The following is a 26,953-nucleotide window of genomic DNA, read 5'->3' as shown; positions in this document are numbered from 1 at the left end:
TATAATGGATAATAAAATGTGTGTGTTTCTTGGATGAACTTCCTAAAACTGGGAGAAAGAATAACTTACTCTCTCCTCTGTCTCCTGCATTTCTCTCTGTGCTTCATAATGATGGAGTTTCTTGCATGAGCAACATGTTTCTCACCACATGTAAGGATATCTCTCTCTCTCTTTCTTTCTCTCTCTCTTTTTTAGTCTCCCACTCTCCTACTCTGTGTAGTTCCTGGCAGGGCTACAGTCTATTAAACACACAGACAGTTGGTGCTCCCCCGTGGGCTCATTAGTGAACTGGCCCGCACGGCCTGGGGAATGCTGGAACAGACCATTCTAATAGTTCCCAGAGGGGTGCCAGAGGATTCATTATATTGTCGTGCTACAAAGTCCCTTGGCGTTGAATACGCAATGTGATGTCCTATGTTGGATTAATAGATATGTTATTTAAGCGATCGGTTGTGATTAGAGTTCCCTTGTGGTTGAACAGGATGTGTCTTTAATTTTGATAAAATGCTAAATAACCGTGAATCACAGCCTTACTGTTGATGCATTGTAAAATGCCAGAGGTATGTCCATGCCTCATAAGAGAATCAAGATTTATCTCAATTATAAAAGGTGCATTTTATTTCTGTCTTTGCAGGACAGCAGAGATTTTATTTTGCTGTTATTGGGGATTTGCCTAAATCTTTCCATGAAATTGAAAATATGGTGTAAATTATAAAAACACAGGGCTTAACACCTGATCTGACATTGTGATCTTTCTGATGAACAGCAGCTACAGTCAGTTTGAATGAATGTCTATCATAAAAGATTCCTATGGTGTTCACTTTCAGTTTTCATTCTATAACATGAAACATTTTATTTTGTCATATTTTGCCAAAACTGTGACTGTTTGAACTATACTGAGCACACAGATGGACAGCACAAAAGTGGATTATTTGAACATTTGTTAGTATTTCGGTCCATTGTAGACGACATGAATGAAGTTATAAACAAACCAAAAACTGTGTACTGCCAGTTTTCAAGCTAATAGGGAGGGAGTGAGTTTGATATTAAAAGGACAGATTTTCAGTGGAGTAATACTGTAATTGTTGGATTTTGGATTTAAATCTCTTGTTTCTTAAATGTTGTGCATTGCATGAATATACAAATGCATTGACAGCCAGTGCAGTTATGTGTGAAATACACTACAATTATGTTGCGAAATATTGTCTTTATTTTTATTATTTTTCAGAACTACCATGATAAATTAGCATGGTGAAATGAATGTTTCAGCTATTATTATGAACCTTTACCACAAAATACAGCTAACTGTGTTTTATGAATAGGCCCTATTGTATCTCATATCTGGTGAGAGTAGCGTCGAAGTGATGTAACACAGTGAAACACAATAATAACCTGACAGAGGCAATCACTCCCGTTCTACTTCCTGTCTTTCTCCACAATGACTTTCCTGGAAAAACTCATTTCCTCAGCTACAGAAATTTCATTAGCCTGGCCCCATTGTCTGAACACAAACAACTATTCTCTACTCAGGCAAAGGTGTGTGGGCACATACAGTATACACATAGTATACACACACAAACACTTGCACACTAACTCATACACACTTACATGCAACCTCTTTCTCATTTTTATATTGAGGTGAGGTTGAGAGCTAACCTAATTGTCAATTTGTAATTGCGTTAGTTCTTTGTTCATTTTTGCCTTTTGGTGAACGACATTTTTCTTTAATCAGTAGAGTTTGTAACTTGACAATGAACCAGAAAATGTGTTGCTCACAATTGCGTTGTATAGCAAAATAATTTTTGAACACAAAGCGCTATGCTATGCTCTGTTATTAGGATGCCTATGCACACATCAGCATGAAAGCTAAAGCTGCTTTACTATATATAGTACAACAGAAGACATCACCACTGTTTTTGTACTGGCCCTTTGGGTGAACGCAAAAGGCTTTTCGGGAAATAGTGTAGTATGATCTTTCAGTCTATATTGTCTCTATGCATGTTGACTATGTTAACTAGGGTCTTGGGTAGTGATGTGTAGACCCAGGAGAGGACACGGCCTTGTTGTCAGGTGTAACAAAAAGAGTTTATTTACAAACTGCAAAGTTAGTGGGGTTTTGAAGGGAACCTAGGGTTGGCAGGTGGAGGAGTGGATTGTGTAGCAAAGTTGCGGTTAAGGCGGCTGGCAAGCTATGGCTTGTAGAGGGCTGTTGAGTAAGGCAAAGTGGCTGGAAGAGCGAGGAGTGACACGGCGCTGGAAGTCTGCAGCAAAAGAGAAAAACAGAAGAGATCCAACTTGAGATCCAAAATGTCACAAAAAACACTAGAAGCACAAGAGAGAAGAAGTTTGGCCGATCTTTCAACAGAGTGGTAATGAACTGATTGCCAGCAGATGTGGAGCACATTTTAGTCAGACTCCTTACTTATTTTCAACGTTTTATTATCATCTAAACACATGAACTAAACAGGAATGATCAGCCTTGAGTGACTGAATGAAAATTACGATAAATGTAGTAAAAAGTGTTTCTGGCTGATAGACATACTCTCCGACCCTCTGACTTTTCTTATCTCCATGAGAAAAGTTATTGGGTGAATTAACAAAAAAAGTTGTATGTGGTGCTCTTGTTGTCTAATTGGGTCGACCGAGTACTGATTGGCATTTTGAGATAATCAGTATCAGCCAATAAACATACAGTGCCTTGCGAAAGTATCCGGCCCCCTTGAACTTTGACCTTTTGCCACATTTCAGGCTTCAAACATAAAGATATAAAACTGTAATTTTTTGTGAAGAACCAACAACAAGTGGGACACAATCATGAAGTGGAACGAAATTTATTGGATATTTCAAACTTTTTTAACAAATAAAAAACTGAAAAATTGGGCGTGCAAAATTATTCAGCCCCCTTAAGTTAATACTTTGTAGCGCCACCTTTTGCTGCGATTACAGCTGTAAGTTGCTTGGGGTACGTCTCTATCAGTTTTGCACATCGAGAGACTGAAAATTTTGCCCATTCCTCCTTGCAAAACAGCTCGAGCTCAGTAAGGTTGGATGGAGAGCGTTTGTGAACTGCAGTTTTCAGTTCTTTCCACAGATTCTCGATTGGATTCCGGTCTGGACTTTGACTTGGCCATTCTAACACCTGGAGATGTTTATTTGTGAACCATTCCAGTGTAGATTTTGCTTTATGTTTTGGATCATTGTCTTGTTGGAAGACAAATCTCTGTCCCAGTCTCAGGTCTTTTGCAGACTCCATCAGGCTTTCTTCCAGAATGGTCCTGTATTTGGCTCCATCCATCTTCCCATCAATTTTAACCATCTTCCCTGTCCCTGCTGAAGAAAAGCAGGCCCAAACCATGATGCTGCCACCACCATGTTTGACAGTGGGGATGGTGTGTTCAGGGTGATGAGCTGTGTTGCTTTTACGCCAAACGTTTTGCATTGTTGCCAAAAAGTTCGATTTTGGTTTCATCTGACCAGAGCACCTTCTTCCACATGTTTGGTGTGTCTCCCAGGTGGCTTGTGGCAAACTTTAAAGGAGACTTTTTATGGATCTCTTTAAGAAATGGCTTTCTTCTTGCCACTCTTCCATAAAGGCCAGATTTGTGCAGTATACGACTGATTGTTATCCTATGGACAGAGTCTCCCACCTCAGCTGTAGATCTCTGCAGTTCATCCAGAGTGATCATGGGCCTCTTGGCTGCATCTCTGATCAGTCTTCTCCTTGTATGAGCTGAAAGTTTAGAGGGACGGCCGGGTCTTCGTAGATTTGCAGTGGTCTGATACTCCTTCCATTTCAATATTATCGCTTGCACAGTGCTCCTTGGGATGTTTAAAGCTTGGGAAATCTTTTTGTATCCACATCCGGCTTTAGACTTCTCCACAACAGTATCTCGGACCTGCCTGGTGTGTTCCTTGTTCTTCATGATGCTCTCTGCGCTTTAAACGGACCTCTGAGACTATCACAGAGCAGGTGCATTTATACGGAGACTTGATTTCACACAGGTGGATTCTATTTATCATCATTAGTCATTTAGGTCAACATTTGATCATTCAGAGATCCTCACTGAACTTCTGGAGAGAGTTTGCTGAACTGAAAGTAAAGGGGCAGAATAATTTTGCAACGCCCAATTTTTCAGTTTTTTATTTGTTAAAAAGGTTTGAAATATCCAATAAATTTCGTTCCACTTCATAATTGGGTCCTACTTGTTGTTGATTCTTCACAAAAAATTACAGTTTTATATCTTTATGTTTGAAGCCTGAAATGTGGCAAAAGGTCGAAAAGTTCAAGGAGGCCGAATACTTTCGCAAGGCACTGTAAAGCCCTAAATTTCCTCAGTCACCATCATCTTTTCTAAATGTTAACATGTTTCTCCCATCCTAAATGGCAGCACTTCTAATCTAATACTGGCTAGGGTTAAATATATATTGTTATATTGTAGAGAGCAGTTGAATGACATCAGTTCTGACAAACTGTATCCTGCTCACCAGTTTCAGATAATATTTGAATATTGTTTAGGCTAAATTTGTGAGAGGACATGGACAGTCCTACTTTCTATGTTACAGCTATGTGTAGGATGTTTTGAAGTGAAATACATTAAATGGTTCATTTCCTGCGGTGAGAGCTCTTCATTCTCTCCTGTTGAAAATTGTTTATTGTGTTTTCCAGATTTAGTTATCAATATCAACTTAAATTCATCATTTCAGTTAATAATATATACTTGTTGAAAGTACCTGGTTCATAATTTTTCCAAAGTGGATATAAATATTTCATTTTATGTCTGTTTTGCAGGATGATTCCATAGTTCATCACATGGCTGCAAAAGCCATAGAGAACATCTCCACCACTGTCTCTGGCCCCTCCCATCACCTGGTTACCACAGAGATAGGCTCCGCCCTGTGGTACCTGTTCACTCACTCCACAGTGGAGGCTGTCAGAGTCACTGCCATCTCAGTCAGTTCACATGCATGAAAACAGACACAGATACATATGCACACACTAACATCTTCGTGGGACCAACAAACAGGCAGCCAAAACATTAACTGTAAATACGTAACTGTTTGTAACTGAAAAGGCAGACTGCTGGTACAAATTTAAAAAAATGTTTTTCAAGTTATTCAAACTCAAGGTAAAAGCAGGCAAAGATGCTTGAACTGCTTGTATTTTTGTGATTGCTGATGAAAAACTATTATAAATGTTGTCTCTGTTGTCTAAATAATGAAAATGAAAGACCTTCTAATGCTAATGTGACAACAAATGACTTATTGTAAATCTGCCAACTTATCTTTACACACCAAATATCTAGATGGGCACTTCCTTCTTAAAGCACTAGCAGCTTAACATCAGTGCAACATGGCATCATAAGGGAACAGAATCCGGTCTGTCCCTATGTCTCCAGTCTCTTTCTAGGTTAACCCGGGTGGTCCCAGCTGTCTTCTCGGCAGTGATTGACACCTGTGGCCCTGCGGCCATCTTGGAGGGCATGGGCGGAGCAGGAGCCAGGGTCCAGCAGCACCTGCTCACTGCTATGGCCACTGCCCTATTCACCTCACGCACCCAAACGCACCGCGTCACACAGAGCACGGTACGTGTATACTATAATGCCAACCTGCATAAGAATATAAGAATATATTTCAGAATGTCAAAATATATCAACTGGACTAAAAGCAACCTAGACACAAACAACCACAATGTTAGATTTTATTGATATTGCTACAGAGAAATTCTGCTGTAGATTTAGATGGCAACATTACTACTGGGTAGTGTTTGATGTTTAGAGACGTTTACGAGGGACAGTGACTAATAGGGAGTTTTTACACAAGGACAGAGAGATGAAAACACAACATGAGTAAAAAATTTAACTAGCTTCAGATTCTCTAAATCTTTCCTTCGTGTTCTCTCTCTCTCTCTCTCTCTCTCTCTCTCTCTCTCTCTCTCTCTCTCTCTCTCTCTCTCAGTCAGTCTCAGTCTGTCTATCTTTCTTTCTTTCTTTCGTACAGTTCATGAACCAGTGCTGAACTGTGCATGAACTCATTTGTCAGGATTGCTTATTTAATTTTTCATAAGACAGCCCATCTAGTGTGTATGCACAGTGCTAATCTTTGTAAGGCAGAGGGGCTGAAATTGATTTGAAGGTTTTTAACTTGGAGTCTGGCATTGGTAATTGACTCTGAACTGAATTTATTTGCATTGAGCATTTCCAATTTAACACCAGAATACAAACTTAGTACTTCAACTCTGCTATAATTATACACTGATATGCATTCACCCCCTTCTCTCTCCCCCCTCTCTTTCCCTTGGCACAAAGACAGACAGTCCAAGAGTTTGTTTACACAGAACTCTGTCTGTTAGTGTGTGTGTGTGCATGCATGCACATACACTAATTTGTAGAGTGTGTCAGTATCTGTACTAATTGGCTGAAGGAGCGCGCTGCTGCCTTCTACTTCAGCAAAGCATTATGGGTAGTGGGGAGGGACTTATCAGCAAGGCACACACTACTGGGCTTTGAAATTAATTAACTTGGTGTGTCGTCCCATAAACACACATGCATGCACACTCGCTCACACACATAGTCAGAAGTGTATGGTGTTGGTGATAATGATAATGGTAATGAATGTTGGCCAGTCACAAATTTTTTCTATCCAGTTACTGCCGCTGAGTTTATGCTGAGTGAATGGATCTCTAAAGTAGCTGTAGGCTACGTGTGTGTGTCTGTGTGTGTGTTGTGTGCATGTTGTGATAATGCAGAGTCTGAGCTGATTAAGTTTTAGCCTGTTAGTTGAGGCATTTTCAGAAAAGAAATGTTTTTTGGACACCTTATGGAAAACATTAAATTGAATTATTTTTTTATTTATTTGCATACATTATTTGGATACATTGCAGTGATATATTTTCATAAGATATATATATATATATATATATATATATATAGTGTTTTTCTCTTCATACTTATTTCATACTACATGAATTAACCTACATATTTGGGATGCTAGGTGTTACTTTGCTACGTGAAAGTCTGTTCCATAGAGCTGACGGGTATTTAAATTGCAAAGCTTAGTAGTATATTGGACTGTACACCAGCAGAAACATCCATATCCAGTCAGGAAGACTTTCACTTTATTCATTTGTGTTTTTATGTTTTGTAGGATTTGGTGTTGCAAGTGCTGCGTTGTCTAGAGAGTCCATCCACTGTAACAAGAGCAAAAGCATTACTACTACTAATTCTACTAATACAGGACAACACACACACTCTGCTTTACTGCTGTCAACACAGGTAATACACACTCAACCACACACCTACACACACAAGTGTGAACACGCACCAAACACACAAGGTCTCTTCCTCAAGAATACGTAATTAAAACATCCTCTTTACCTGATTATTATATATACATTTGTGAGCAACAACTACAAAGTATGGTTGTATGAAAATTGACCCATCTCATATGTCTAGTGGATATTCGAAGGTGTTCATAAACAGCTCTTTGAGTTAGATGATCTAAATTTCTTTTTAAAGCATTGTGAAAGCAAACATTCTCTATGAGACCCGACCCAGCAGAGAAGCAGCTCTGGAATGGAGGATACACCAGATGTGATAAAATAGATAAGAGATCAGTGGTTGATCTATCCTGTTTACTTTGGAGGCACACCATTTTTATGTCATAACACGTGGATCCATCTTAAGACTGATTTAACTGATGTTTTACCACATAGTATATCCCCTGCACCTGCCTACTGACTGACTGTACTGAGATTTGGACAATTGAAGCTTACTTAAATCTCCACTCAGTCTGTCAGACCACTGGCTAATAATTTTCTCTGGAATGTAGTTGCCCATGTTCATATATAGACTGTCAGAGAACAAACAAATAACATCTGTGAACTTCATTTCAGGGTGGGATTCCCCTTTAATTATTTAGCTGTAGCTTTCAGAGAGTGATCTCTTAACCAGCTACACTATAACTAAAACTAAATTCCCTCTTCAGTATATGTTGTTGTGATGGGGCAAATTTTAAGGTTTTTGTTTTTGTGGTATTATTCATTTGAAAGAAATGTGCATTTGTACTAACTACCACAATAATAACGTCACATAATTTTGTTTGGGGTGTATATAATGTCTAGTTCTAACCCTGCAGTCCTGTTAGTATAGTCCAGGTGGCTAGTGTGATTTATTGATTGCTGTGGAGGAAAGATAGCCCCCTCCTGTCAGTTTAAGAGCTTTTCATTTTGGCTAGGTGGTGTGCAGTAGCCCACTCTAAGAATGCTTCCACAGCAATTGACTTGATCTGAAAACATTATCTACTTGTGAAAGTGACTTGTGTTTGAGAGTTATAGGCAATAGACAGTTGAGCTGTTAACTGTACTGCCACACAGCAGATGACCAGGCCTGAGCATGTTTACTTCATAGTTTTCCAAGTTTTCTTGGGTCCACACTAAAATGCTAGACTGGAATTTTCAGATTACTCTGGAGAGCATTTTAGAAAAGCTTTCATTTTGGTTGTGGACCATAGCAGCTTAATGTGAACAGAGAAAAAAAGAAAAATTATTACATTTAACCGACTTAGTGTGAAGGTTTCATACAATAAACTAAGTTAAAGGGATAGTTCTGGTATCTTGAAATGGGACTATACTAGGGTTGGGCCGATAGATGATGCCATCGTCCATTTGATACCACAGACATTACGACGTTGTGCCGGCATCGTGATTTTAGCCACCCTCATGTAAATTTTTCACATTATACCTCCCTGTGAAAGGTTTTAATCCGCACAAACATTATTATTATTATTATTATATATTTAAATATACTGCTTTGCACAGAACTCAGTCTTTTTTCCATATTTTTCTACCTGCAATCCATTATCACGGCACAGCAGCAAGTGTGCTGCATAGTGTTGTAGTCAAGACCGCACAAACCAAGTCAAGACCAAGACCAGAGTTTATTGAGTAGAGACCAAGACCGAGGAAGGATGAGACCGAGTCAAGACCAAGACCAGTTCCCCACATTACATGACAAGCAATAAAATGTGGAACAAGATCACAGGTACTTCTTATATTGATCTGAAAGATCCACATTCCCATTGAAACACCCACATACAAACACTAAGAGCTTAAATCAACGTAAGTATCTTTATTCAACACACCTTTTCCATGCTGACCTTCGCGGGGAGGGGGGACAGTCATTAACGGGAACAACACATTTTTAATTAGGGTTATTGGTTTCATTTGAAGCAGTACATTTTACATCCAATCAAAGTTAGGATGTTAACAAATAAATCAGAAAATGCAAAAGCAGTTTATTTATAAAATGTTACGATCTTGATTGGTCTTGAAATAAAATCCTGAGTCCTCAAAGTTCGAGACCGAGACAAGACCGAGTGCAAATGCGGTCAAGTCCGAGTGGTCTTAAGACCGGTCTAGAGTACTACAACACTAGTGCTGCATGCCGGCTTGTTAATGATATAGCCTATCAATCAACCAAAACTAACATTGGCACTCTAGTGTCAACTGTTGCTTTACCTGGTCCGTGACTTGTAACGTAAGAGTACAGTTTAGAGTACAGTTTTTGGAGAAGCAGAGAGTTATGGGCAAAGAAGTGAAGCAACTTACTGTTGTGGACAAGGGTCAGCAGCAAAATTTATTTTAGCCACCTAAAATTTATGACTAGTTGGTATTTCAGTTTGAAGAAGATGCCAGAGATGCCTGACATATGAATCCTTATAACTCTCTATCTACTGTTCTGTTTGCTCTCTAACTTGCTCTATTTCTCTCTCTCTCCTTTTCTTGCTAAGTCTCTGAAAGGCCCACTGAAAAAAATCTATCTCAGTTCAAGTATATGCTATGTTCAGAATATTTCAGTGCTTTACCTTGCCATTAGACAGCCATTTCCTCTGGAACTACAATTGTAGAACTTTGCTTTCCTACACATAAGCGCAACTTTGCCACGTTCTAACACCAGAGATCAGATCCTTTAAAGATTAATTCAATTATTAAACCAACAAATGTAGCCATGCATTCTTCTGTGGAGTGATTCATCTTGAGGCAGAGGTTTCACATTCTCTCAGAATAAGCTAGTTATCTGTTGCTGTTGCTGCCTGGGGTTGTTGAAAAGGCAGTCGTACTCTCTGTAACCTTTGCGTTAACTAGCACAGCAGCCATGGGAATGATAATAAAAATGTATGTACCATGGACATTCATTGCTGCTGTATGTTGTAATTTTACTGGAACTTCAAATGGTTCATTAGCTGGTTGTCCTGTGTTTCACCCCACACTAACTTGCAACACAGCTGTGAATGTGCATAACCCGCATGATTAGATGCATATGCATGAAATATTTATATATATATATAGACATTAACAGACATACCCACACAGAGCCATTTCCCCTGGTAATTTATGACTAGTTGGTATTTCAGTTTGAAGAAGATGCCAGAGATGCCTGACATATGGATCCTTATAAATCTCTATCTACTCTTGTGTTTGCTCTCTAACTTGCTCTATTTCTCTCTCTCCTTTTCTCTGGTACTGCCAGATAAGCTTTTCCAGTAAGGTTAAGGTAAATTAGAGTTAGGCACAACCAATTATTTACATTTCTTTATAATTATTTTTAATCACCACAAATAAACAGGGTACCCGCAGGGTCTCAAAAGTATTAAAGAGGTGGTATTATGCTCATTTTCAGGTTCAAAATCTTAATTAGGGGTTGTACCAGAACCGGTTTACATGGTTTAATTTTCAAAAAACACCATATTTTTCTCATACTGCACATTGCTGCAGCTCCTCTTTTCATCTTATGTGTTGTACGCTCCACTCTTGAGTGATGCATCTTTATTTGTACAAAATCTTTGTTGGGAGTTGCACATGCGCAGTTCCCAGGTAAGGACTACTAATAAGAAGCAGAGAAGGGCGGGTCGTAAGAAACAAGGTAGTGTGATCCAAATCAAAGCCGCTTCAGACTGCAACTGTAACCTAGCAGATGGTATAAGTTACTTTGAAGTCCACAACCACACAACATCATTGTTCCACACCTTACCATTAGGACTAAACGGTGAACTGTTGCCGGTGTTCTGATGATCTATGCTGCCTTGCCGAAAAATGCTACCATAGCGCAAATCGATAGACTCGACTCTACTCGGCCCTGCTCCGTTTTCTTTTGCAGATAGTACCCAGAGATAGTATGTAGCTTGTCATCATAGCAACGCCACACACAACTGCCGCGATGTAATGTTCAATGCGACACACACACACCAGCGATCCACACAGCTTTCTCTTTTTTAAGGTAAAACGTTTGAACATTACTCAGAATGTAAAGACAGATAAGCGGTATGAAAACCTTACAGCTGTGTTTTCCTCTGCCGTTGTTGCTGCAGCGGTCTGTGTGACGGCGGGAGCAGAGGGCTCTGTGAGCGGGCGGCTGGACGGCCATCACTTCTTGTAAAACTGTTAATATTCGAAATCTACACAGCTGATTTCTCACCTCAAAACTTCTCAGAAGTGGATTTAGTGAAGAAATTCCATACGAAAACTGTAAAATATAAAACTTTCTGTTGTTGACCCCTGTCTGGTGCAGCAATGATGATGTGAATAGTCTCTCTGACCAATCAGCAGTCTGATGTGTTTTCACATTACATTTTAGTATCCCTCAGCTCGCTTGGAACCTCGAAAGAGGTGAGGTTATACGAAAAAAAGTACCTGGAAGCAGGTACAGGTATAACATTTCTACAATGGAAGCCCAAACAAAGGCGAGTCGAGCCAAAGGGCCTCCGCTCAGACTAGCTTGGTTTGAGGGCGTGCCTCACCCCCGCTAGCTGCTTGGCAAGCTTTATGACGCGTTTTCATTGTGACGTCACAAGTAAAGGAAGTGAAGGGCTGGACTACAAACAAGCTGTTTTCAAGCGGTTCAGAGCAGAGTTTTCTGTGGGAGATGGGAACTCCCTTTGGGCTGGACTTTGGGCTTTTTCACTTTGCAAACCTGTTACATGCACATAAAAGATTTATAACTCAATAAAGGAGAGGGGAAAAGACAAAAAGCATAATACCACCTCTTTAAAAAAGTATTGAATTAATATTCTCAAAATAAGGCCTTTAAAAATATAGAATTTTGTTTACAAAGGTCTTAATTTATATTGTCGTTTTGTAGGATTAAACAAATACCGAAACATCATAAATAACTGCCAAATGTATAAAATGTTTTCTGTGTGTGTAACATTAATGTACATGTTAATTAATGTATTAGAAATAACTACTTGCATGCCAGTAAAAGCAAGTGTGACATAAAACGGATTATGCCACACTACATTGTGCAAGGAGTCAATCACTAACAGTTCTGACGACAGTAGCTCATGCTCGCGTGCACAAGCTCTGGCGCGAATCAGTCAGTTGTCAGGAAGGAAAACAAAAAACTGAACAGTCTCTGTTCAAAAAGGAGCTTTTGTGACCAAAAGGCAAATATGCATCTTTTTCATTTTATATTATCAGAGTACACACACACCTCACAAATCTATTGTGTATTAAATATGATTGTGAGTAGTATTTAATATGTTTTATTAAATTCAAGTACTTGGTAAATAATTATTTTCAAGGGATTAAAATCCATACTGATTTTCCATTATATCCTTTATACTTTTGCCAGTATGGCCGTGAAGTTGGCATTAAATTTCATTATAAGTGGTATTAAAAAGGCCTTAGAAAGTCTTAAATTTAACTTTGAGAACCCTGGGGGTACCCTGAATAAAGTGCCAGTTTTTTTCCTTTGACAGACATAACGACAAAACCTTTCTATGCCAGCTACTGAGGAGCTCTCTTGTGTCAGCATAAATGTAGTTTGATATTTTGTCAAGTAATACAAGTCATTAAATGTTTAATTTTTTTAATTTACACTATTATACACACGTTTAAATTATAAGCTGTATAAGTGTGCCTATTCCATCATTCATAATGGCACTAATTGGCTTTTCAGTATGTATTGGGTTTATACTTAAAAAGTGTCCTTGAAGATGTTTTTGTGTAATAAAATAAATAAATTAAACTAATTGGTTGTGCACAAATACAGGAATATATTTGGAAAACAAAAATTAAGTAACTTTAGGGAAAATTTTGTTTCCAAATTTTTAATTGGCAGTAGCATTACAAACTATATGGTCATACTAATATGACTGTCTACATTACTTTCTTCTACATTAGCTACCTGAACACTAAACCATAAAGAATAGATACTGTACACAGATCATTGTATGTCATGTCCTACGACATGGAAATAAATAGTCCGCAGCAGGAAATGGAAATGAAGCAGCGTTTCGATTGGACTCTGACATTACAGTCTAATGCCAGGGCATCGTAAGCTGGATCTCTTCCCTTAATGGCTTTGCTTTCTAATATTTAGATTTGAACTAAATTCCTGAAAGCCTGAACACAACCTCCGTTTACACGTGGCACCAAAACATAATTAAGGTGTTTCTCTTTTGCAGTTTCTCTGCTTTTTTTCTCTGCCTGTCTGTCTTTCTCAAACACACACACACACACACACACACACACACACGCTTGTCCTCCCTCTGCTCACTATGTTAGAGCTGTCAGATTTGACCTGCCTGTCTCTCTCCCGCTGAGCACTCTGCATGATTCAACCACACACACAGACACACGTCTTTCCCTCAGTCCTGCTCTCACACAAGCACGTTGTGTTTAATTAGCTCCTTGGTGGCTCGTGTGTGTGTTTTTGTCTATATGAGATAAAATTGCACAGGCCTCACTGAGGAAGTGTCAAGATCGCCATTGGGAGTGGAGTGTGATGGCTTTCAACACACACACACACACACACACACCGAGGGCCACTTGTAGGTCAGTTGTGTGTGAGTACTTTGTGAGTCTCCCACAGTGACTGAAAGAGAGGTGGCAAGTTTGTCTGTCTTTATTTAGCAATCAGGGAAAAATGGCTGCGCGACTAACAGAGGAACACACAGGCAGAAGTCTAGCAGGGAGACAAATAGGCAGACAGACAAGAACCAGCCATAGAGCTGTTCAGAGATACAGACAGATAAATATTAAACATTACAGATTGGACTTTTACATTTACATTTTATATTAGGTGAATTTTAAAAAATAAGCAAAAACTTTGAAAATGCAACAAAACAAAAAACTACTTCCTCCAAATAAGGTTAATGGCATTAATGTCCCACAGTCTACAGGAGAACTTGCGTTGTGGAATTAGCATTTGGGAAACTTGATATGTTAGTTTTAGTTGCATCTAGTAGTGAGGGTTGCGAATTGCAACCAACAACTCAATCGCCACTCACCCCTCCTGAGTTGTGCTTAATAATACGTGTGGTCCTCTATTTGTCCTAATTTTTCTTTTGTTCTTACTTCTAACAAACCAGACGACCCTACTACTACTGCTACTTCTTCTATTTCATCTTCCTTTGTCTTCATATGTATTCAACGTAGTGATGAAACACTCTGTAGAGCAGTTTATCCGTTTGGGCTACTGTAGAAACAACATGGCCGCAACATGGTGACTTTTATGTAAGTGGACCCGCTGTGTATGTAGATAGAAATGGCTCATTCTAAGGTAATAAAAACATAACGGTTCATTATGTAAGGTCTTTATACACCACTGAAAACATAGCCATATATATTATATTGCATTTCTGTCAATAGATCCTCCTAAATCTTACACACTGAACCTTTAAGCAAAACTAGCTTTTTGTGTGACCACTTGAGCTGCCTGCTGCTGGTTGCCTGACTGACCCAAGTTTGGCTCCTGATACATACCTCTGCCAAGTTTAAATCAGTCACACTGCTCAGTTTGTTGCATACCACCTTCTCTCTAATCTTTTATGCAGATAAATAACTGCTTTGACAACATACATGTGTAGTACACAGATTTGATAAGCATTTTGTATTTGAAAAACATTAGGCTGAATTAACCTTATTATTGTTTCATAATTTCACTTTCACAAAATGTATGATATTTTATTGTTATTGTGCATGCGAATCCTGTTACTGGAGGTAACAACAAATGTGGTTTAATACTATAGGTCACAGAATCCTGGGGGCTGCAAAACAAATTACTTTAATTTTAATAAATAAGTCAGGCCATAATTGGCCTTTTTCCATCATTCTGTAAGCAAACGTGATCAGATTTTATGCTGCATACTGCATGAGTTTGCAAACAGCAGGGCGCAGTGAAAGGAGTCAGTTACCTCACTGAGAAGTTGGAGGTGTGGAGCCTGTCGCCTGCAGCTCTTCATCTAACAGCTTACTGTGGCTGCTCCTTCTTATTCCATTACTCCCTGCAATATTTCAAACTGATCTGCCGTAAAAAAAAATGTCGACCATTGTCTTGTTTTGTAGATGCATTTTTGATGACTGATATGCAATGTGTTTTTCAGTGCTGAGCTTCCTGACAAACACATTGCGTTTACTGTGACTATGAAAGTCAGCTTTAATGTGAAGCTGCAGTAGTAGGAAATGTTCAGTTTGAAGTAACTTAATGCAGCATTTTTTCATCACCAACACCCAGTTTGTAATAGTGCAAATATATAAATGCATTATTGTAATACTTCAGTCAGTGGCCATTCTGCAGGCCGGATGAGGCCCACGAGTTGCCAGTTGATGATCACTGCTGTAGACTCATAGGCCCTGTTTCCACCTGGCATTAACATGCGTCTTGGGTGAACCAATCACGAGTTGGCAGCTCTATGCACAGGTGTGAATGCACCCAAGATGCGTTGAGATCTATTGCTCAGACCACATTTGCGTACACACTGCTAAAAGAATATGGTCTGAGCGATCGATCTCTATGTGTGGGCCACATTGAAGGACTTAACTGATGTTCTTTGCATAAGCAGAAGTAAAGTGTGAAAGAATAAGAAAAAGCACAAAAACAACACGCAAAATGGATTCTCATGGATGGAGTACAAACTAAACACAATGTCTTATGTCCTCTCGGTATATAGGACCACTAGCTGCATGGCAAACTAGCTCATGGCAGCTACAGTTAACCGCAGTTAGTGGTTACTTTAGCAACAATTAAAGCTATCTGTCCATCAGGAAACTGTGAGCAGCCAGAGGACATCAGAGTGAAACACAGAAAATGTTTTTTCCATAAAATATTATCCACTTTAACTAAAGTCAGAGAGTGAAGTTATTAAATTGTATTTTTTGCAGTAATCAGTGAAGCCCAGCCACCTGAAACACTCCTGTGGCGTTTATCGTTTTTATGACCTTCTCATTTGTGGTCTGAAACAGTAAATTAAAAAGCAGAAACCTGAGATCCAATCACAAGTGGTAACTCAAGACGAATGTGGAGGCACATTCTAATGCCATGTGTGAGCTGAAATATTTGGAGGTATCCACTTGTGATCAGAAAACTCCACAAATCCAGTGCAAACAGCCTTTTAGTCTTGTTTAGCATTAAGGCAAACATTACAGATTGGACTTTTACTTCTATATTAGGCGACTTTTAAAAAATAAGCAAAAACTTTGAAAATGCAACAAAACAAAAAAATACTTTCTTCCTACCACAACTACCTCCAAATAAGGTTAATGGGCACCTTAAAACATTCCAGACATTTAGCGAATCTCTGCATGCTAACTGTAGTTGTAACTAAAACATTCACCCACAAAACAACAAAACATTTAATCACAGTCTACAAGAGAACTTGCCTTGTGGAATTAGCATTTGGGAAACTTAATATGTTAGTTTTAGTTGCATCTAGTAGTGAGGGTTGCAAATTGCAACCACCGACTCAATCGCCACTCACCCCTCCTGAGTTGTGCTTAATATAATACGTGTGGTCCTCCATTTGTCCTAATTTTTCTTTTGTTCTTACTTCTAACAAACCAGACGACTCTACTGCTACTGCTACTTCTTCTATTTCATCTTCCTTCGTCTTCATATGTATTCAACGTAGTGATGAAACACTCTGTAGAGCAGTTTATCCGTTTGGGCTACTGTAGAAACAACATGGCCGCAACATGGTGACTTTTATGTAAGTGGACCCGCTGTGTATGTAGATAGAAATGGCTCATTCTAAGGTAATAAAAACATAACGGTTCATTATGTAAGGTCTTTATACACCACTGATTGTGGTGACTGTCATATATATTATACTGCATTTCTGTCAATAGATCCTCCTAAATCTTACACACTGAACCTTTAAGCAAAACTAGCTTTTTGTGTGACCACTTGAGCTGCCTGCTGCTGGTTGCCTGACTGACCCAAGTTTGGCTCCTGATACATACCTCATACAAATACGTCACACTGCTCAGTTTGTTGCATACCACCTTCTCTCTAATCTTTTATGCAACATTATGAGGAAAAATACTAAATTCGTAATCCCCCACTCCCCCAGAACTATTGCCAATCTAAAAGCTTAGAATCAATATTTGTTAACCAATATGATTTCTCTGAATCTCTCAGTATGTGCCTGCATTCATGCTTTTTATGCTCACGTGTGCTTGTACACACATATATGGGTGTGTTTGTATGTTAGTAATGAATACCAATTAGCAGTGCACTCTGCTCTGAATTTCTGAATAGAATATTATTGATTACTGTTCAATACAAGCAGTCTGACGAGAATAAAAAGGTCTCAAACTCATTGTCTATCTGTCTTTCTCTTGCCCAGTCTCCCTGCCCTTTCTTTTTATGCATTATTTCTACATTTTATAGCTAATTGACTAGAATCATATTGTTAATGGGTGCATGTCATGTTATTAAGTTGATACGAGTGTAGTAGTAGAATACGATGAAACGCTAAAAGCAGTCAGTGAAAATATATTAATGGATCACATACATTTTGTGTCATGCCGTGCATGTGTGTGTCTTTCTGCGTAGACTTGTGATGTACCTGGAAAGAGATCTGCGCAAAGCAACTCCCCTCAGAGAGAATCCCAGCCAATCAGGATACCTGTCTCAGTGTCTGGATTTACTGATTGTGAATCTGAGTAGCACTGCACCACTGATACTGGGTACAGACAGATACAACATATGTTTACATGAATGTGCAAATCAATTGAGCAACCCAACATACTCCTTTTCTTGTTTTATTCATCCATAAATAATTTTGAGAATCTCAGTTTGCTTACTTTTGATTCTGTGAAAACATTCATGAAATTTCACATTAATAGGAAAACATTGATGTTTTTGGATGTTTTTGATAGCTGTGGTTGAATAAAAAATAATATATTTAATATCATATATATATAATATGTTCTTAAATATTTAATGGTTAGCTAAATGCAATACTGTGATAGTGTTTTGTGGTCTTCTCTGCTTTTACATTTAAGTAAGTAACCCCAGCACCCTTCTACTCTCGTCTCCTCTTGTGTCCCCTTGTCTTGTCTTCTTTCCTCTCTCTAGAGGAAGTCTTATGTGCTTTACGAGGTGTGATCGGGAGGAAACACCCATCTACAGCTCAGAGCAGACAGCTTAAACACACTTTGCCAACCATGTCTGTAGTGCTGGAACTCCTTTCATCACAGGTGACTTGGACAAAAATTGTTTGATTTTAATGTTCTAGAACTTTTGCCTGCAAGGTTATCCACAGAGATTTTCTCATGAATTACTTGTAACCATCCTCATTGTTCTGCACAGTATTGCCAATTTTGCTTCAACATGTAAATGGTTTAATTATCCATATAATTTTATAACTGTGGCCTGGGTGTGGGCTTGGTAAAAAATACAGGAAATGTAATGTACTTAGTTTAGTTTAAGCCACAGAAGGTGGTGTACACAACCCTTCCTTTTCTCTTTATCCCATCGCCCCTTTCTTGTTTGTCTATGTGACTGACTCTCTGTCTTACAGGTCTTTAGATCTCAAATTGTAACTGAAGAGTTTCTAGCTCAAATTGGATTGCTTCTGGTAAGTGTTTTGTTGTCAAGTATTATCAACACTCAAATTTAGATAAGGGTTCCTTATCTGGAGTGATTGTTTTACAAAATGAAAAATGACACTAGGATGCACGGGCTGCACTGATATTTTGAATTTCAATTTAATTGACAAGTTTAAAGACATGGTGATATCCCAACAAGTTTAGGCAATTAAGAAAATTAAGCTAACATAAAAAGCAGAACTGATACCCATTGCAGTCCTTTAACATTTAGGAGAGAAATCTAAGACCCAAAACACACAACAACGCACAGTGATAAGTACACGTCAAAGAACCATCTCTGTTTACAGTGCATTAAACTATGTTGACCAAGTATTGCTGTAGTATTTTTATTTTATTTTTTCTTTCTCTCAGAACTATATCGCATCTATAGAGTCCAATGAAACAAATCTTGCCAGTGCTTTGGGTGAGTTACTTTACTCTCTACTCTACTATAATGTTTATACATGTTCAATAAGAATCTACACTGTGAGAACTAAAAGTAATGCATGAAGCGTTCTGTAGTTGAATAACATTGTTTAGTTTAGCTGTGAAGGCTGCACTTTAATTTACAAGTCACCCTTATACACAACAACAAATATTTATATGTGAAAGATAAGGAGATAGATACATACAGCCTAGAAGAGACACATGTGGAACTGCATTTAAAATGCTTGTGCGCAAGGTAAGGTGCAGAGTGCAAGGCCAGCCACAGTGCACTGCATAATAGAAGTTGAATAGAAATTTTTTTCAAGCCGTTACACGGCGGGCCAGAACATAGTCAAATTATTTGAAATCCTTGTGGATGTTTAGCTTAGTCGGTATTGTGCGGCACTGCCATTTGTAAGGTTGTAAGATTGATTCCAATTAACTGAGGATATTTTTTTCTCCCTTGTTAAACAAATTGAATATAAGGACACTTTTGCACATGCTCACAATAAAGCATGTGCTGCAGTGTGTGTGCGTGTCCCGGCGTTTGATCCCTCATCATAAACCTATGGATGCTTATTTTCATTTCCCTGAAGAAATTCAGGGGAATCCAATCACATGTTTACTGCCAGCTTTTTCAGAGGTGTGTCAAGCAAGCCAGAGACTCTTTTGAATGTCCTCCAGAACTCTGCAAAGTAAACGTGCTCAATAAACTCAAGGAGAGGCTGTGTGTTTTACATAGAAATTGTTTTGTTCGCATTTAATAAAGAATTGCTACAAAAAACGTTGTCACGCTTTTATTTTGGAGGCACACCTAGGAAGTGATTATGTGAGTAGTGCTGAATAATATCTGATCCCTTATTAGGTGCAGCACAATGTGAGGAATTGATTAGGACCTCTCTATCCATTGTGGAGGTCCTGAGTCAGCACCATGCTCTCACCATTCCACATCAAGGTGTTGTAAGTATGCAAGCACGCAAATATGCAATTGCCTTCCTGTCCGAATCACTGTCTACCTTTTACAGCACTGACTGAATCTTTGTGTGTGTGTTGTTTGTTTTAGTGTCTGACTGATTACCTGTCTGTCTGTCTGTCTGACTGACTGAATTTAGTGAAGAAATATAGGATAGGGATCAACAAATGTCAGTATATTACCTCTGATGGGACTTTGGAGACATCCTGTCATCAGTCTGTTACACTCCTGCAACTGTCAGATTTTTAATATACCTTTTAAAAATTGTTTGCTTATTTAGAAAAACACAAGTAATACATAAGTTGCTTTACTGTGATAGAAAGCTTGCAGAGAACAAGTGAGGGCTATAAGAAATTGTTAGGTGTATGTTAAAGTGTTTCCATGAATATCTCCTGTTTTTGTCCATTTCATTTAATGGCCCCTGGTTTTATATTCAGTGGTTGTCTTCCAGTCTGCCAAACCAGTCTATTAGTGGTCAGACGACAGAGGGTCAACTTGTGCAATATTAAGCAAGACACTAATCAACTATTGAACCAACAGAGCCTCATCAGATGTGTTTCTGTGTGTGCGTACGTGTGTGTGCATGGATTGGGACAATGAGATTGTGTTTAATGGCTATTGACGTATGGAAGCGGAGAGCAGCAGCAGGCAGACAGGATGGAGGGAGAGAAAAGAAAAGAGATGAGGAATAGAGGAAAGGAGCAAAGAGGAGGCTCGCTGCTACTGATAGTCAATAACACAGGAAGACACTTTAATTACCACCAGCCAGCTCAGATTACCTTTTATTGCCCGCTGGACAAGGACACAGAGTCATGTTTGAGTTAGTTTACATCTCTTAATCTTTACCACAAAGTAAAGTTTGCAGTAGGTTTTGCCTCCACAACCCTATTTTTTACATTTCTCTTTCACAATGGTAAAACATTTGTTCTTTAGTCATCTTAAAAAGTTAAACATTTTAGCTATGTAAGCATTACCACGTAGTGATAAGGATGCTTTCAATGTGTCCAAGTTAATTTATTTGTGTCATTGAATTGTGATATGGAAAACCAGTTAAAACACAGGCTACACATAAATTTAAAATCTGAATTAACTGCTCTAAAAAATACAATTTAAATTTGACACTAAGCATGATGTTATTGCTCTAAATGTGCATTCATCTACTAAAGTTGGTTCATTACTTTTTGGATCATGTAAGCATATTATGGAATTCAGAGAAAAAGACTAAGTGTCCCAAATTTTATTTGGGAATTTGGGGGGAAAAATTTAACACACAGGTATAAAACAATTTCCTCTGAAATATTACCACATAGTTTTGATACACTACACAGAGTATCACTAAAAAAAGTTGATTAACAATTTTTGAATTTCTTTTTTTGCGAAAAAGAGAAAAAAATCCTATTTTTTAACTGGGTATGCTAAAGTGACAACATTTCAGTCTTCAACAAGGCCAACATATATATTGAGCATCTTTATACTAGACTACTGTCTGCATCCAGGAGCTGTGTGCTAACAATAGCCTATTTGTTGTTGAATTAATGATGTAAAGTAGCTTCAGCACAGTGAGTGTGTTGGAGAAAAAAGTAGTTTTGTGCTCTGCCTAATCAACAATGTACACATGAGGTTTGTTAGTTTGTTTACTAGAAGAAACCAAAGCAGAATCAGAAGAGCAGATGTTGCCTGTGATTTGCAAGTAAAATAAAAAGTATATACAACATTTCATAGTTTCTAGTCCTGTGAGAATACAGATGAATTGGCATATTTCTATTTTTACTGTTAGTGATAGGTTAAAACTACAATAGGGAGGGGGGTACCTTGGTAAGAGAGCAAAAACTGAAAATGCAGACAAGAAAGGATTTCAGACAGTGAGGGGACGTGTCACCCATAGTTTCCAGTTCAGAGAAATTGCACCAAGGCTTTCTCCCCTGCACACGCTCTATCCAGTCTTTTGATGGTTGTGATATTAATACACACACCATTAAGTGGTGGACAACATCCTTTGTAGTTTCCTTTCTCTGACTTTCAATGTAATGACCTCACACACACACTCACTCAGCATTAGTGTTGTTTCTATGGTAATATTAGTAATCATGCAAATTCATGCAATATAGATTCATGCCTAAATAAGGGCTTTGACTGTCGTGGAAGTACGTGTGTGTGTGTGTGTGTGTGTGTGTGTGTGTGTGTGTGTGTGTGTGTGATCAAAGAGATCATTCAGCAGTGCATTTCCATAGTAATTTGATCCTCTGTGACAGTGGTCTGTGTGGTTGGTGCCCACTGAATTAATATAGTACAGTGTTGTCTACTCTGTTTAATTTAAAAATATATCCTGTTTTCACATTTGCTGTATATTAAGTAGTTTTTGAGAGGAAAGGCTGAAATTGCTTTTATTGATATACTTTTTTACCCTCAAATGAGAGAACACTGCTCCAAATTGAGCTATTGATAATATGTATACTGTTTAAGTTCAACAGTGAGTTTGACTATGAGTTTTACATATAAAAGCATTCAGCCTATTGGCAGTAGTTTTGCTGGTACATTTTCTAGATAAAGATAATTGTCTACTGCTACAAAATTTCTGTCTGTTTTGACCTGGGTTGTTTTCCGTGGCACTGAGACATTATCTGCAGATGAGCTTAAATAATACCATGCTAATTGATTCCTCCAGATTTTAAAGATCTTAGAGTATCCTGGTCAAGGATCAATACAGTGAGATGTGTAAAGATTTGTTTTTGTCTCTTGAAGGTTGTGGACACCATTCTGCCTCCTCTGACAACACTGGCTTTTAGCAGAAATGGTAAGAGCGATGGTGGGTCATTGTTGAGAGAGGGAAGAGGGAATGAGACAGAAGAGATGTGGAAATAGAAGTAAATGTCAGAGTGCTGGAGGAGGGAGTGAGGAAGAAAAAGGAACAGATGAAATTGCAAATAGGAAAGAGTCGAAGCAAAGGTTTAGAAAGATAGGGGTGTCCTGATAGCCGAATGGTTAAAGCACATCCGCGGTTGGACTCCAGCGGGGGACCTTTGTAGCCTTTTATCTTTTATCCTTTATCAATTCCAAAAAAATAAATTTATTCTTAAAAGAAATAGATATTGTACAAACAGCCATAGAAGTAGAAAGATAGATAGATGCATATTAGTAAGAGAAATAATAGATTGATGAAGAAAGAATTGTAGAGAAAAGAGATGGCTAAGAAGAGGAGAGATGGTGAGGGAGAGAACCAAACCTTGAATGTTTAAGGTCATAAAAATCTTTTCATTAATAAACTGCAGTATCCAGTGAACAGTGTCATTGTAATTTTCCACTGCTATGTTTTGGTTTTGGACTCTCAGTGAATTATTACAGCATAACTAGCAGTATGTTTTGTGGAGCCAGTTTCTCAGGGTAAAATGACATCCTCGTTTTGTTTGGGCCGTTAATACTTTATTTTCCTTGTTACTTGTTATCATGTCATGCTGTGTTGTTCCAAAAGAGCTTGTGACCTTGAGTCCTCCTCTTAATCCACCTCTGTTTTTTGTAAGTGTGTAGATATTCTACTATCTATTTATTTGTACTACTGTAATGATATGTCGTGTAATATTATACCATCTTACTTTATATTACTTGTAAACCCTAACCCTATGTAAACTTTAATAGTCGTAGAAAGAAATTATTTGATAAAAATACAGTAATGTTCAGAAACCAAACTGGTCTTCCCTCGGCTGCAGCAACATCCTAAAGTTGAATCTCACATTTTGGCGTTAGTGTTGCCTCTAAATCAACAATTTTCAAGTAACGTAATGGTCATATGATGCCACATACGTATTATGGACCACTTGGAAAAATAAAATGCAACTAAGAAAAAGTCTCTCAGCCAATATGTGTAAGCTTGAAAGCTACTACTGACACACACATACAGTATTCTAAACACTTGTATCTATTGTAATATGTTCCCTCTTTCTCTGTGTGTGCGTTCCAGTGGAGTGGTCTGTGTTTGTTTTGAGGGTGCTGTCCGAACTCAGTCTTGTCCTGCTGGTCCAGGAGAGTGATGTAACTGAGGAAGATGATGAGACAGAGGAAAAGAAAAAGAGAAGAGAGGAAGGAGGAAGTCCAGCAGATGGAAGCGGCGATGGAAGCTCCTGTAGTCAAATCTTAGCTCTCATCACCGAATCTCTGCTTCCAAGGTTGGTCTAATTCTTTCTAAGTATTGGCCCGACAGTGTGTCTAGTTTTGTTTGGAAACAGATTAGAGGTAAATGCTCTATGAGTAGTATTTTTGACATCAATACAACAACCTAATTTTATTATATTTTAGTGTAAATGAGACCATCATCAGAATGATTCCTTCCCGGTGTTTTGGTTGCCAAAGCTATTTTGTTACTGATTACTTGTCAATATTAAAGCAACATTTCCTCTTAACCCCCTTTGACAAACAGCAATGTTCCATGAAGTCAAATTGAGTCCTTGCTTATGCACCCACTCTTTTGGTAAATAACAGCTGTACAGACACAATATTCAAGTCTAAACAGCTGCAAGGTCAAAAATAATTGTAGCTCATTGACAGCAGGTGATAATGTCAGATCTGAGCTTTAGAGGAAGTAATCCTTGAAATAAAGTCAGAGCTATCCAACCATCATCAATTCTATGATGATTAACTCATTTTTGCCATGTAAAATCTATTTATGGATACTAGTAACGTGGCAATGATTTATAGATGCATTTAGCAATGGAATATATATATATATAAATGAGTATTTTGTGTCTTGGCTCCAGACACGGCTAACTCATAAGCATCTGGCTTTATGAGTGTTGGCATCAAATGATCATAACAATCTGTGGAGAGAAGAGAGAGACAATTGCAGTTTGCAGAAGTTCACATCATGACAAAGTAACAAAATCACAAAATAGATGTTGACATTTGTGGTGTGTTTTTTTTTCACATTCTCTATGTGGATCTATACAGCCTCCTCCTTTACCATATTATTTTGTAGCTCCATTTTTTAAAAATGATCTTCTTTCTCATGGTTGCCTCATTTGTTACTTCACATCTCACCTCATTCTCCCCCCTTTTCGCCTCACGTTCTCTCCTCTGCTCTGTTTCCAAAATTTCCCTTTTTTTCCTTCTCTATTAAAAGTCTAGTTCTCCCCTCCCCCTCTTCTCCACCCCTCTCTCCAGATCTGTTCCAGTTTACTCTCTGTTACTAATGATCAGAACAGTACATAAATTATTAACGCTACGAAAGCTAAATGTGGTACTCATGCATGTTTGTGTCTAGGTATGAGACTCTTCTTCGAGCAGCAGAACCTATCCCACTCTACGCCCTCAAACTACTGGTATCGATGACTGAACACAGCATGCAGATCTGCAGGTGTTGTACACACAGATACTCAAAACACTGTTGAGGCATCATAATACCAAAATGTGACCTTATTGTACCTTACAGTACCATCTCAAGTATCATATATAATAAAGTACACTAAAGATTACAGAGACCCACTTCTTAACATACATTCTATTTTCTTATAGTAACTGAAGTTTTATGTGGACAGTACGTTTAACTGGAAATATTTTTGACTCCAATATTCGGTTTTATTCAAGATCACGTTTTGGTCGTATTAAAGTATTTTGAAGTCTTATCAGGCACCCACACAAATCCACACAGTCACATTTTAGGCGCTCTATATATAATGTTTTAATGCCAAGGACAGTCATTCCCAGTTCAGCACTGTGAATAACTGTTTCTTATTCAATACAACGCACACACATGGATATCATGCAAACACTCTCTCACACACGCGCACACACACACACACACACACACACACACACACACTCTCTTACTATTAGCAGTGATTTAATTACCTACTACAGTACATACAGATACACACAAAATATTGTTTATTTAGTTATATAGCTGATGCACACTCTAATAGCAACATCAGCACAGCTGCATCACTGCTGGTAATCTACATTCAAGACCTTTTTCACCCCACGTAACACCAGTGTTTTCTACATCAGTAATCAGTTTAGTGACAGGCATAAGGTGCTGTATCAGCTAAGATGTGTAAAGACTTGACATATTGTGCTGATGTATCTTGGCACACTAGCTACTGCTGAGGAGCTTTGTTAAAAATTGTACTGCACACTCTTCAAATATACGACACTGGGACAAAATTATTGCTGCAGTTAAAGTAAAATTCACAACTGCATAATGTTGAAGTAATTCGCTGTTCAGGAACTTAAAAACATGTCTTGAGGAAGCAGTCACCTGACACCAAAAAATAAAAAGAGGTAATGATGTGTTTCCAGGTTTGGTTGCACAGAGAATCTGCTGATCCCTAGGCTGAATATGAGATGACTCATCTGTGTGTGTGTGTGTGTGCGCGTGTGCGCTTATGTATGTGTGTTTGATAGATGTGTTCTGACAGCAGCTGTCAGTAAGTCTTGATTCTCTGGTCATCTGTCTCCTTTTTTCAACTTTTGACAGAGACAGAAAGTGAGTGTGAAAAAAGAGGAGGCAGAAAGAGAGAAAATGGGAAAGGCAAGCAGTGGATTGAGGGGTGGAAGGAAGGATACAAGGAGGAAGTAGGAAAGAGATAGGCAGGCAGATTGAGTTAGATGGAGTGGGGAAGTGCAACACGATGAAGAAGAGAAAATGTTGACAAAGGGTGAGGGATGACAGTATTCACGGCAAGCTACCTTTTCGTCAC

The 26,953-nt window shown here is 38.4% G+C and overlaps 1 protein-coding gene across 2 annotated transcripts in view; it reads left to right on the top strand.

Moving 5' to 3' along the window:
* The window catches only part of ulk4 (unc-51 like kinase 4), an 83,222-nt gene that overhangs the window by 24,594 nt on the left and 31,675 nt on the right, over window positions 1-26,953 (top strand). For both annotated transcript variants that reach the window (XR_005443462.1, XM_038711993.1), the window contains exons 20-30: window positions 4,790-4,951; window positions 5,397-5,582; window positions 7,144-7,271; window positions 17,832-17,965; window positions 18,357-18,478; window positions 18,802-18,858; window positions 19,241-19,292; window positions 20,160-20,254; window positions 23,010-23,061; window positions 24,223-24,427; window positions 25,519-25,611. Coding sequence is in view for 1 of the 2 variants with exons in the window: in XM_038711993.1 (XP_038567921.1) it covers window positions 4,790-4,951; window positions 5,397-5,582; window positions 7,144-7,271; window positions 17,832-17,965; window positions 18,357-18,478; window positions 18,802-18,858; window positions 19,241-19,292; window positions 20,160-20,254; window positions 23,010-23,061; window positions 24,223-24,427; window positions 25,519-25,611 (1,286 nt within the window). In the remaining variant the exon portion in view is untranslated. The remainder of the gene's footprint in view (window positions 1-4,789; window positions 4,952-5,396; window positions 5,583-7,143; window positions 7,272-17,831; window positions 17,966-18,356; window positions 18,479-18,801; window positions 18,859-19,240; window positions 19,293-20,159; window positions 20,255-23,009; window positions 23,062-24,222; window positions 24,428-25,518; window positions 25,612-26,953) is intronic.

This window comes from Micropterus salmoides, unplaced genomic scaffold (genome assembly GCF_014851395.1).
Source record: "Micropterus salmoides isolate LMB-PRFRI ecotype aquatic unplaced genomic scaffold, ASM1485139v1 Ms_hic_scaffold_11, whole genome shotgun sequence".
NCBI classification, from domain to species: Eukaryota; Metazoa; Chordata; class Actinopteri; order Centrarchiformes; family Centrarchidae; genus Micropterus; species Micropterus salmoides.
The sequence above is the reverse complement of the archived record's forward strand: the minus strand, read 5'-3'. Positions and strand labels throughout refer to the sequence as shown.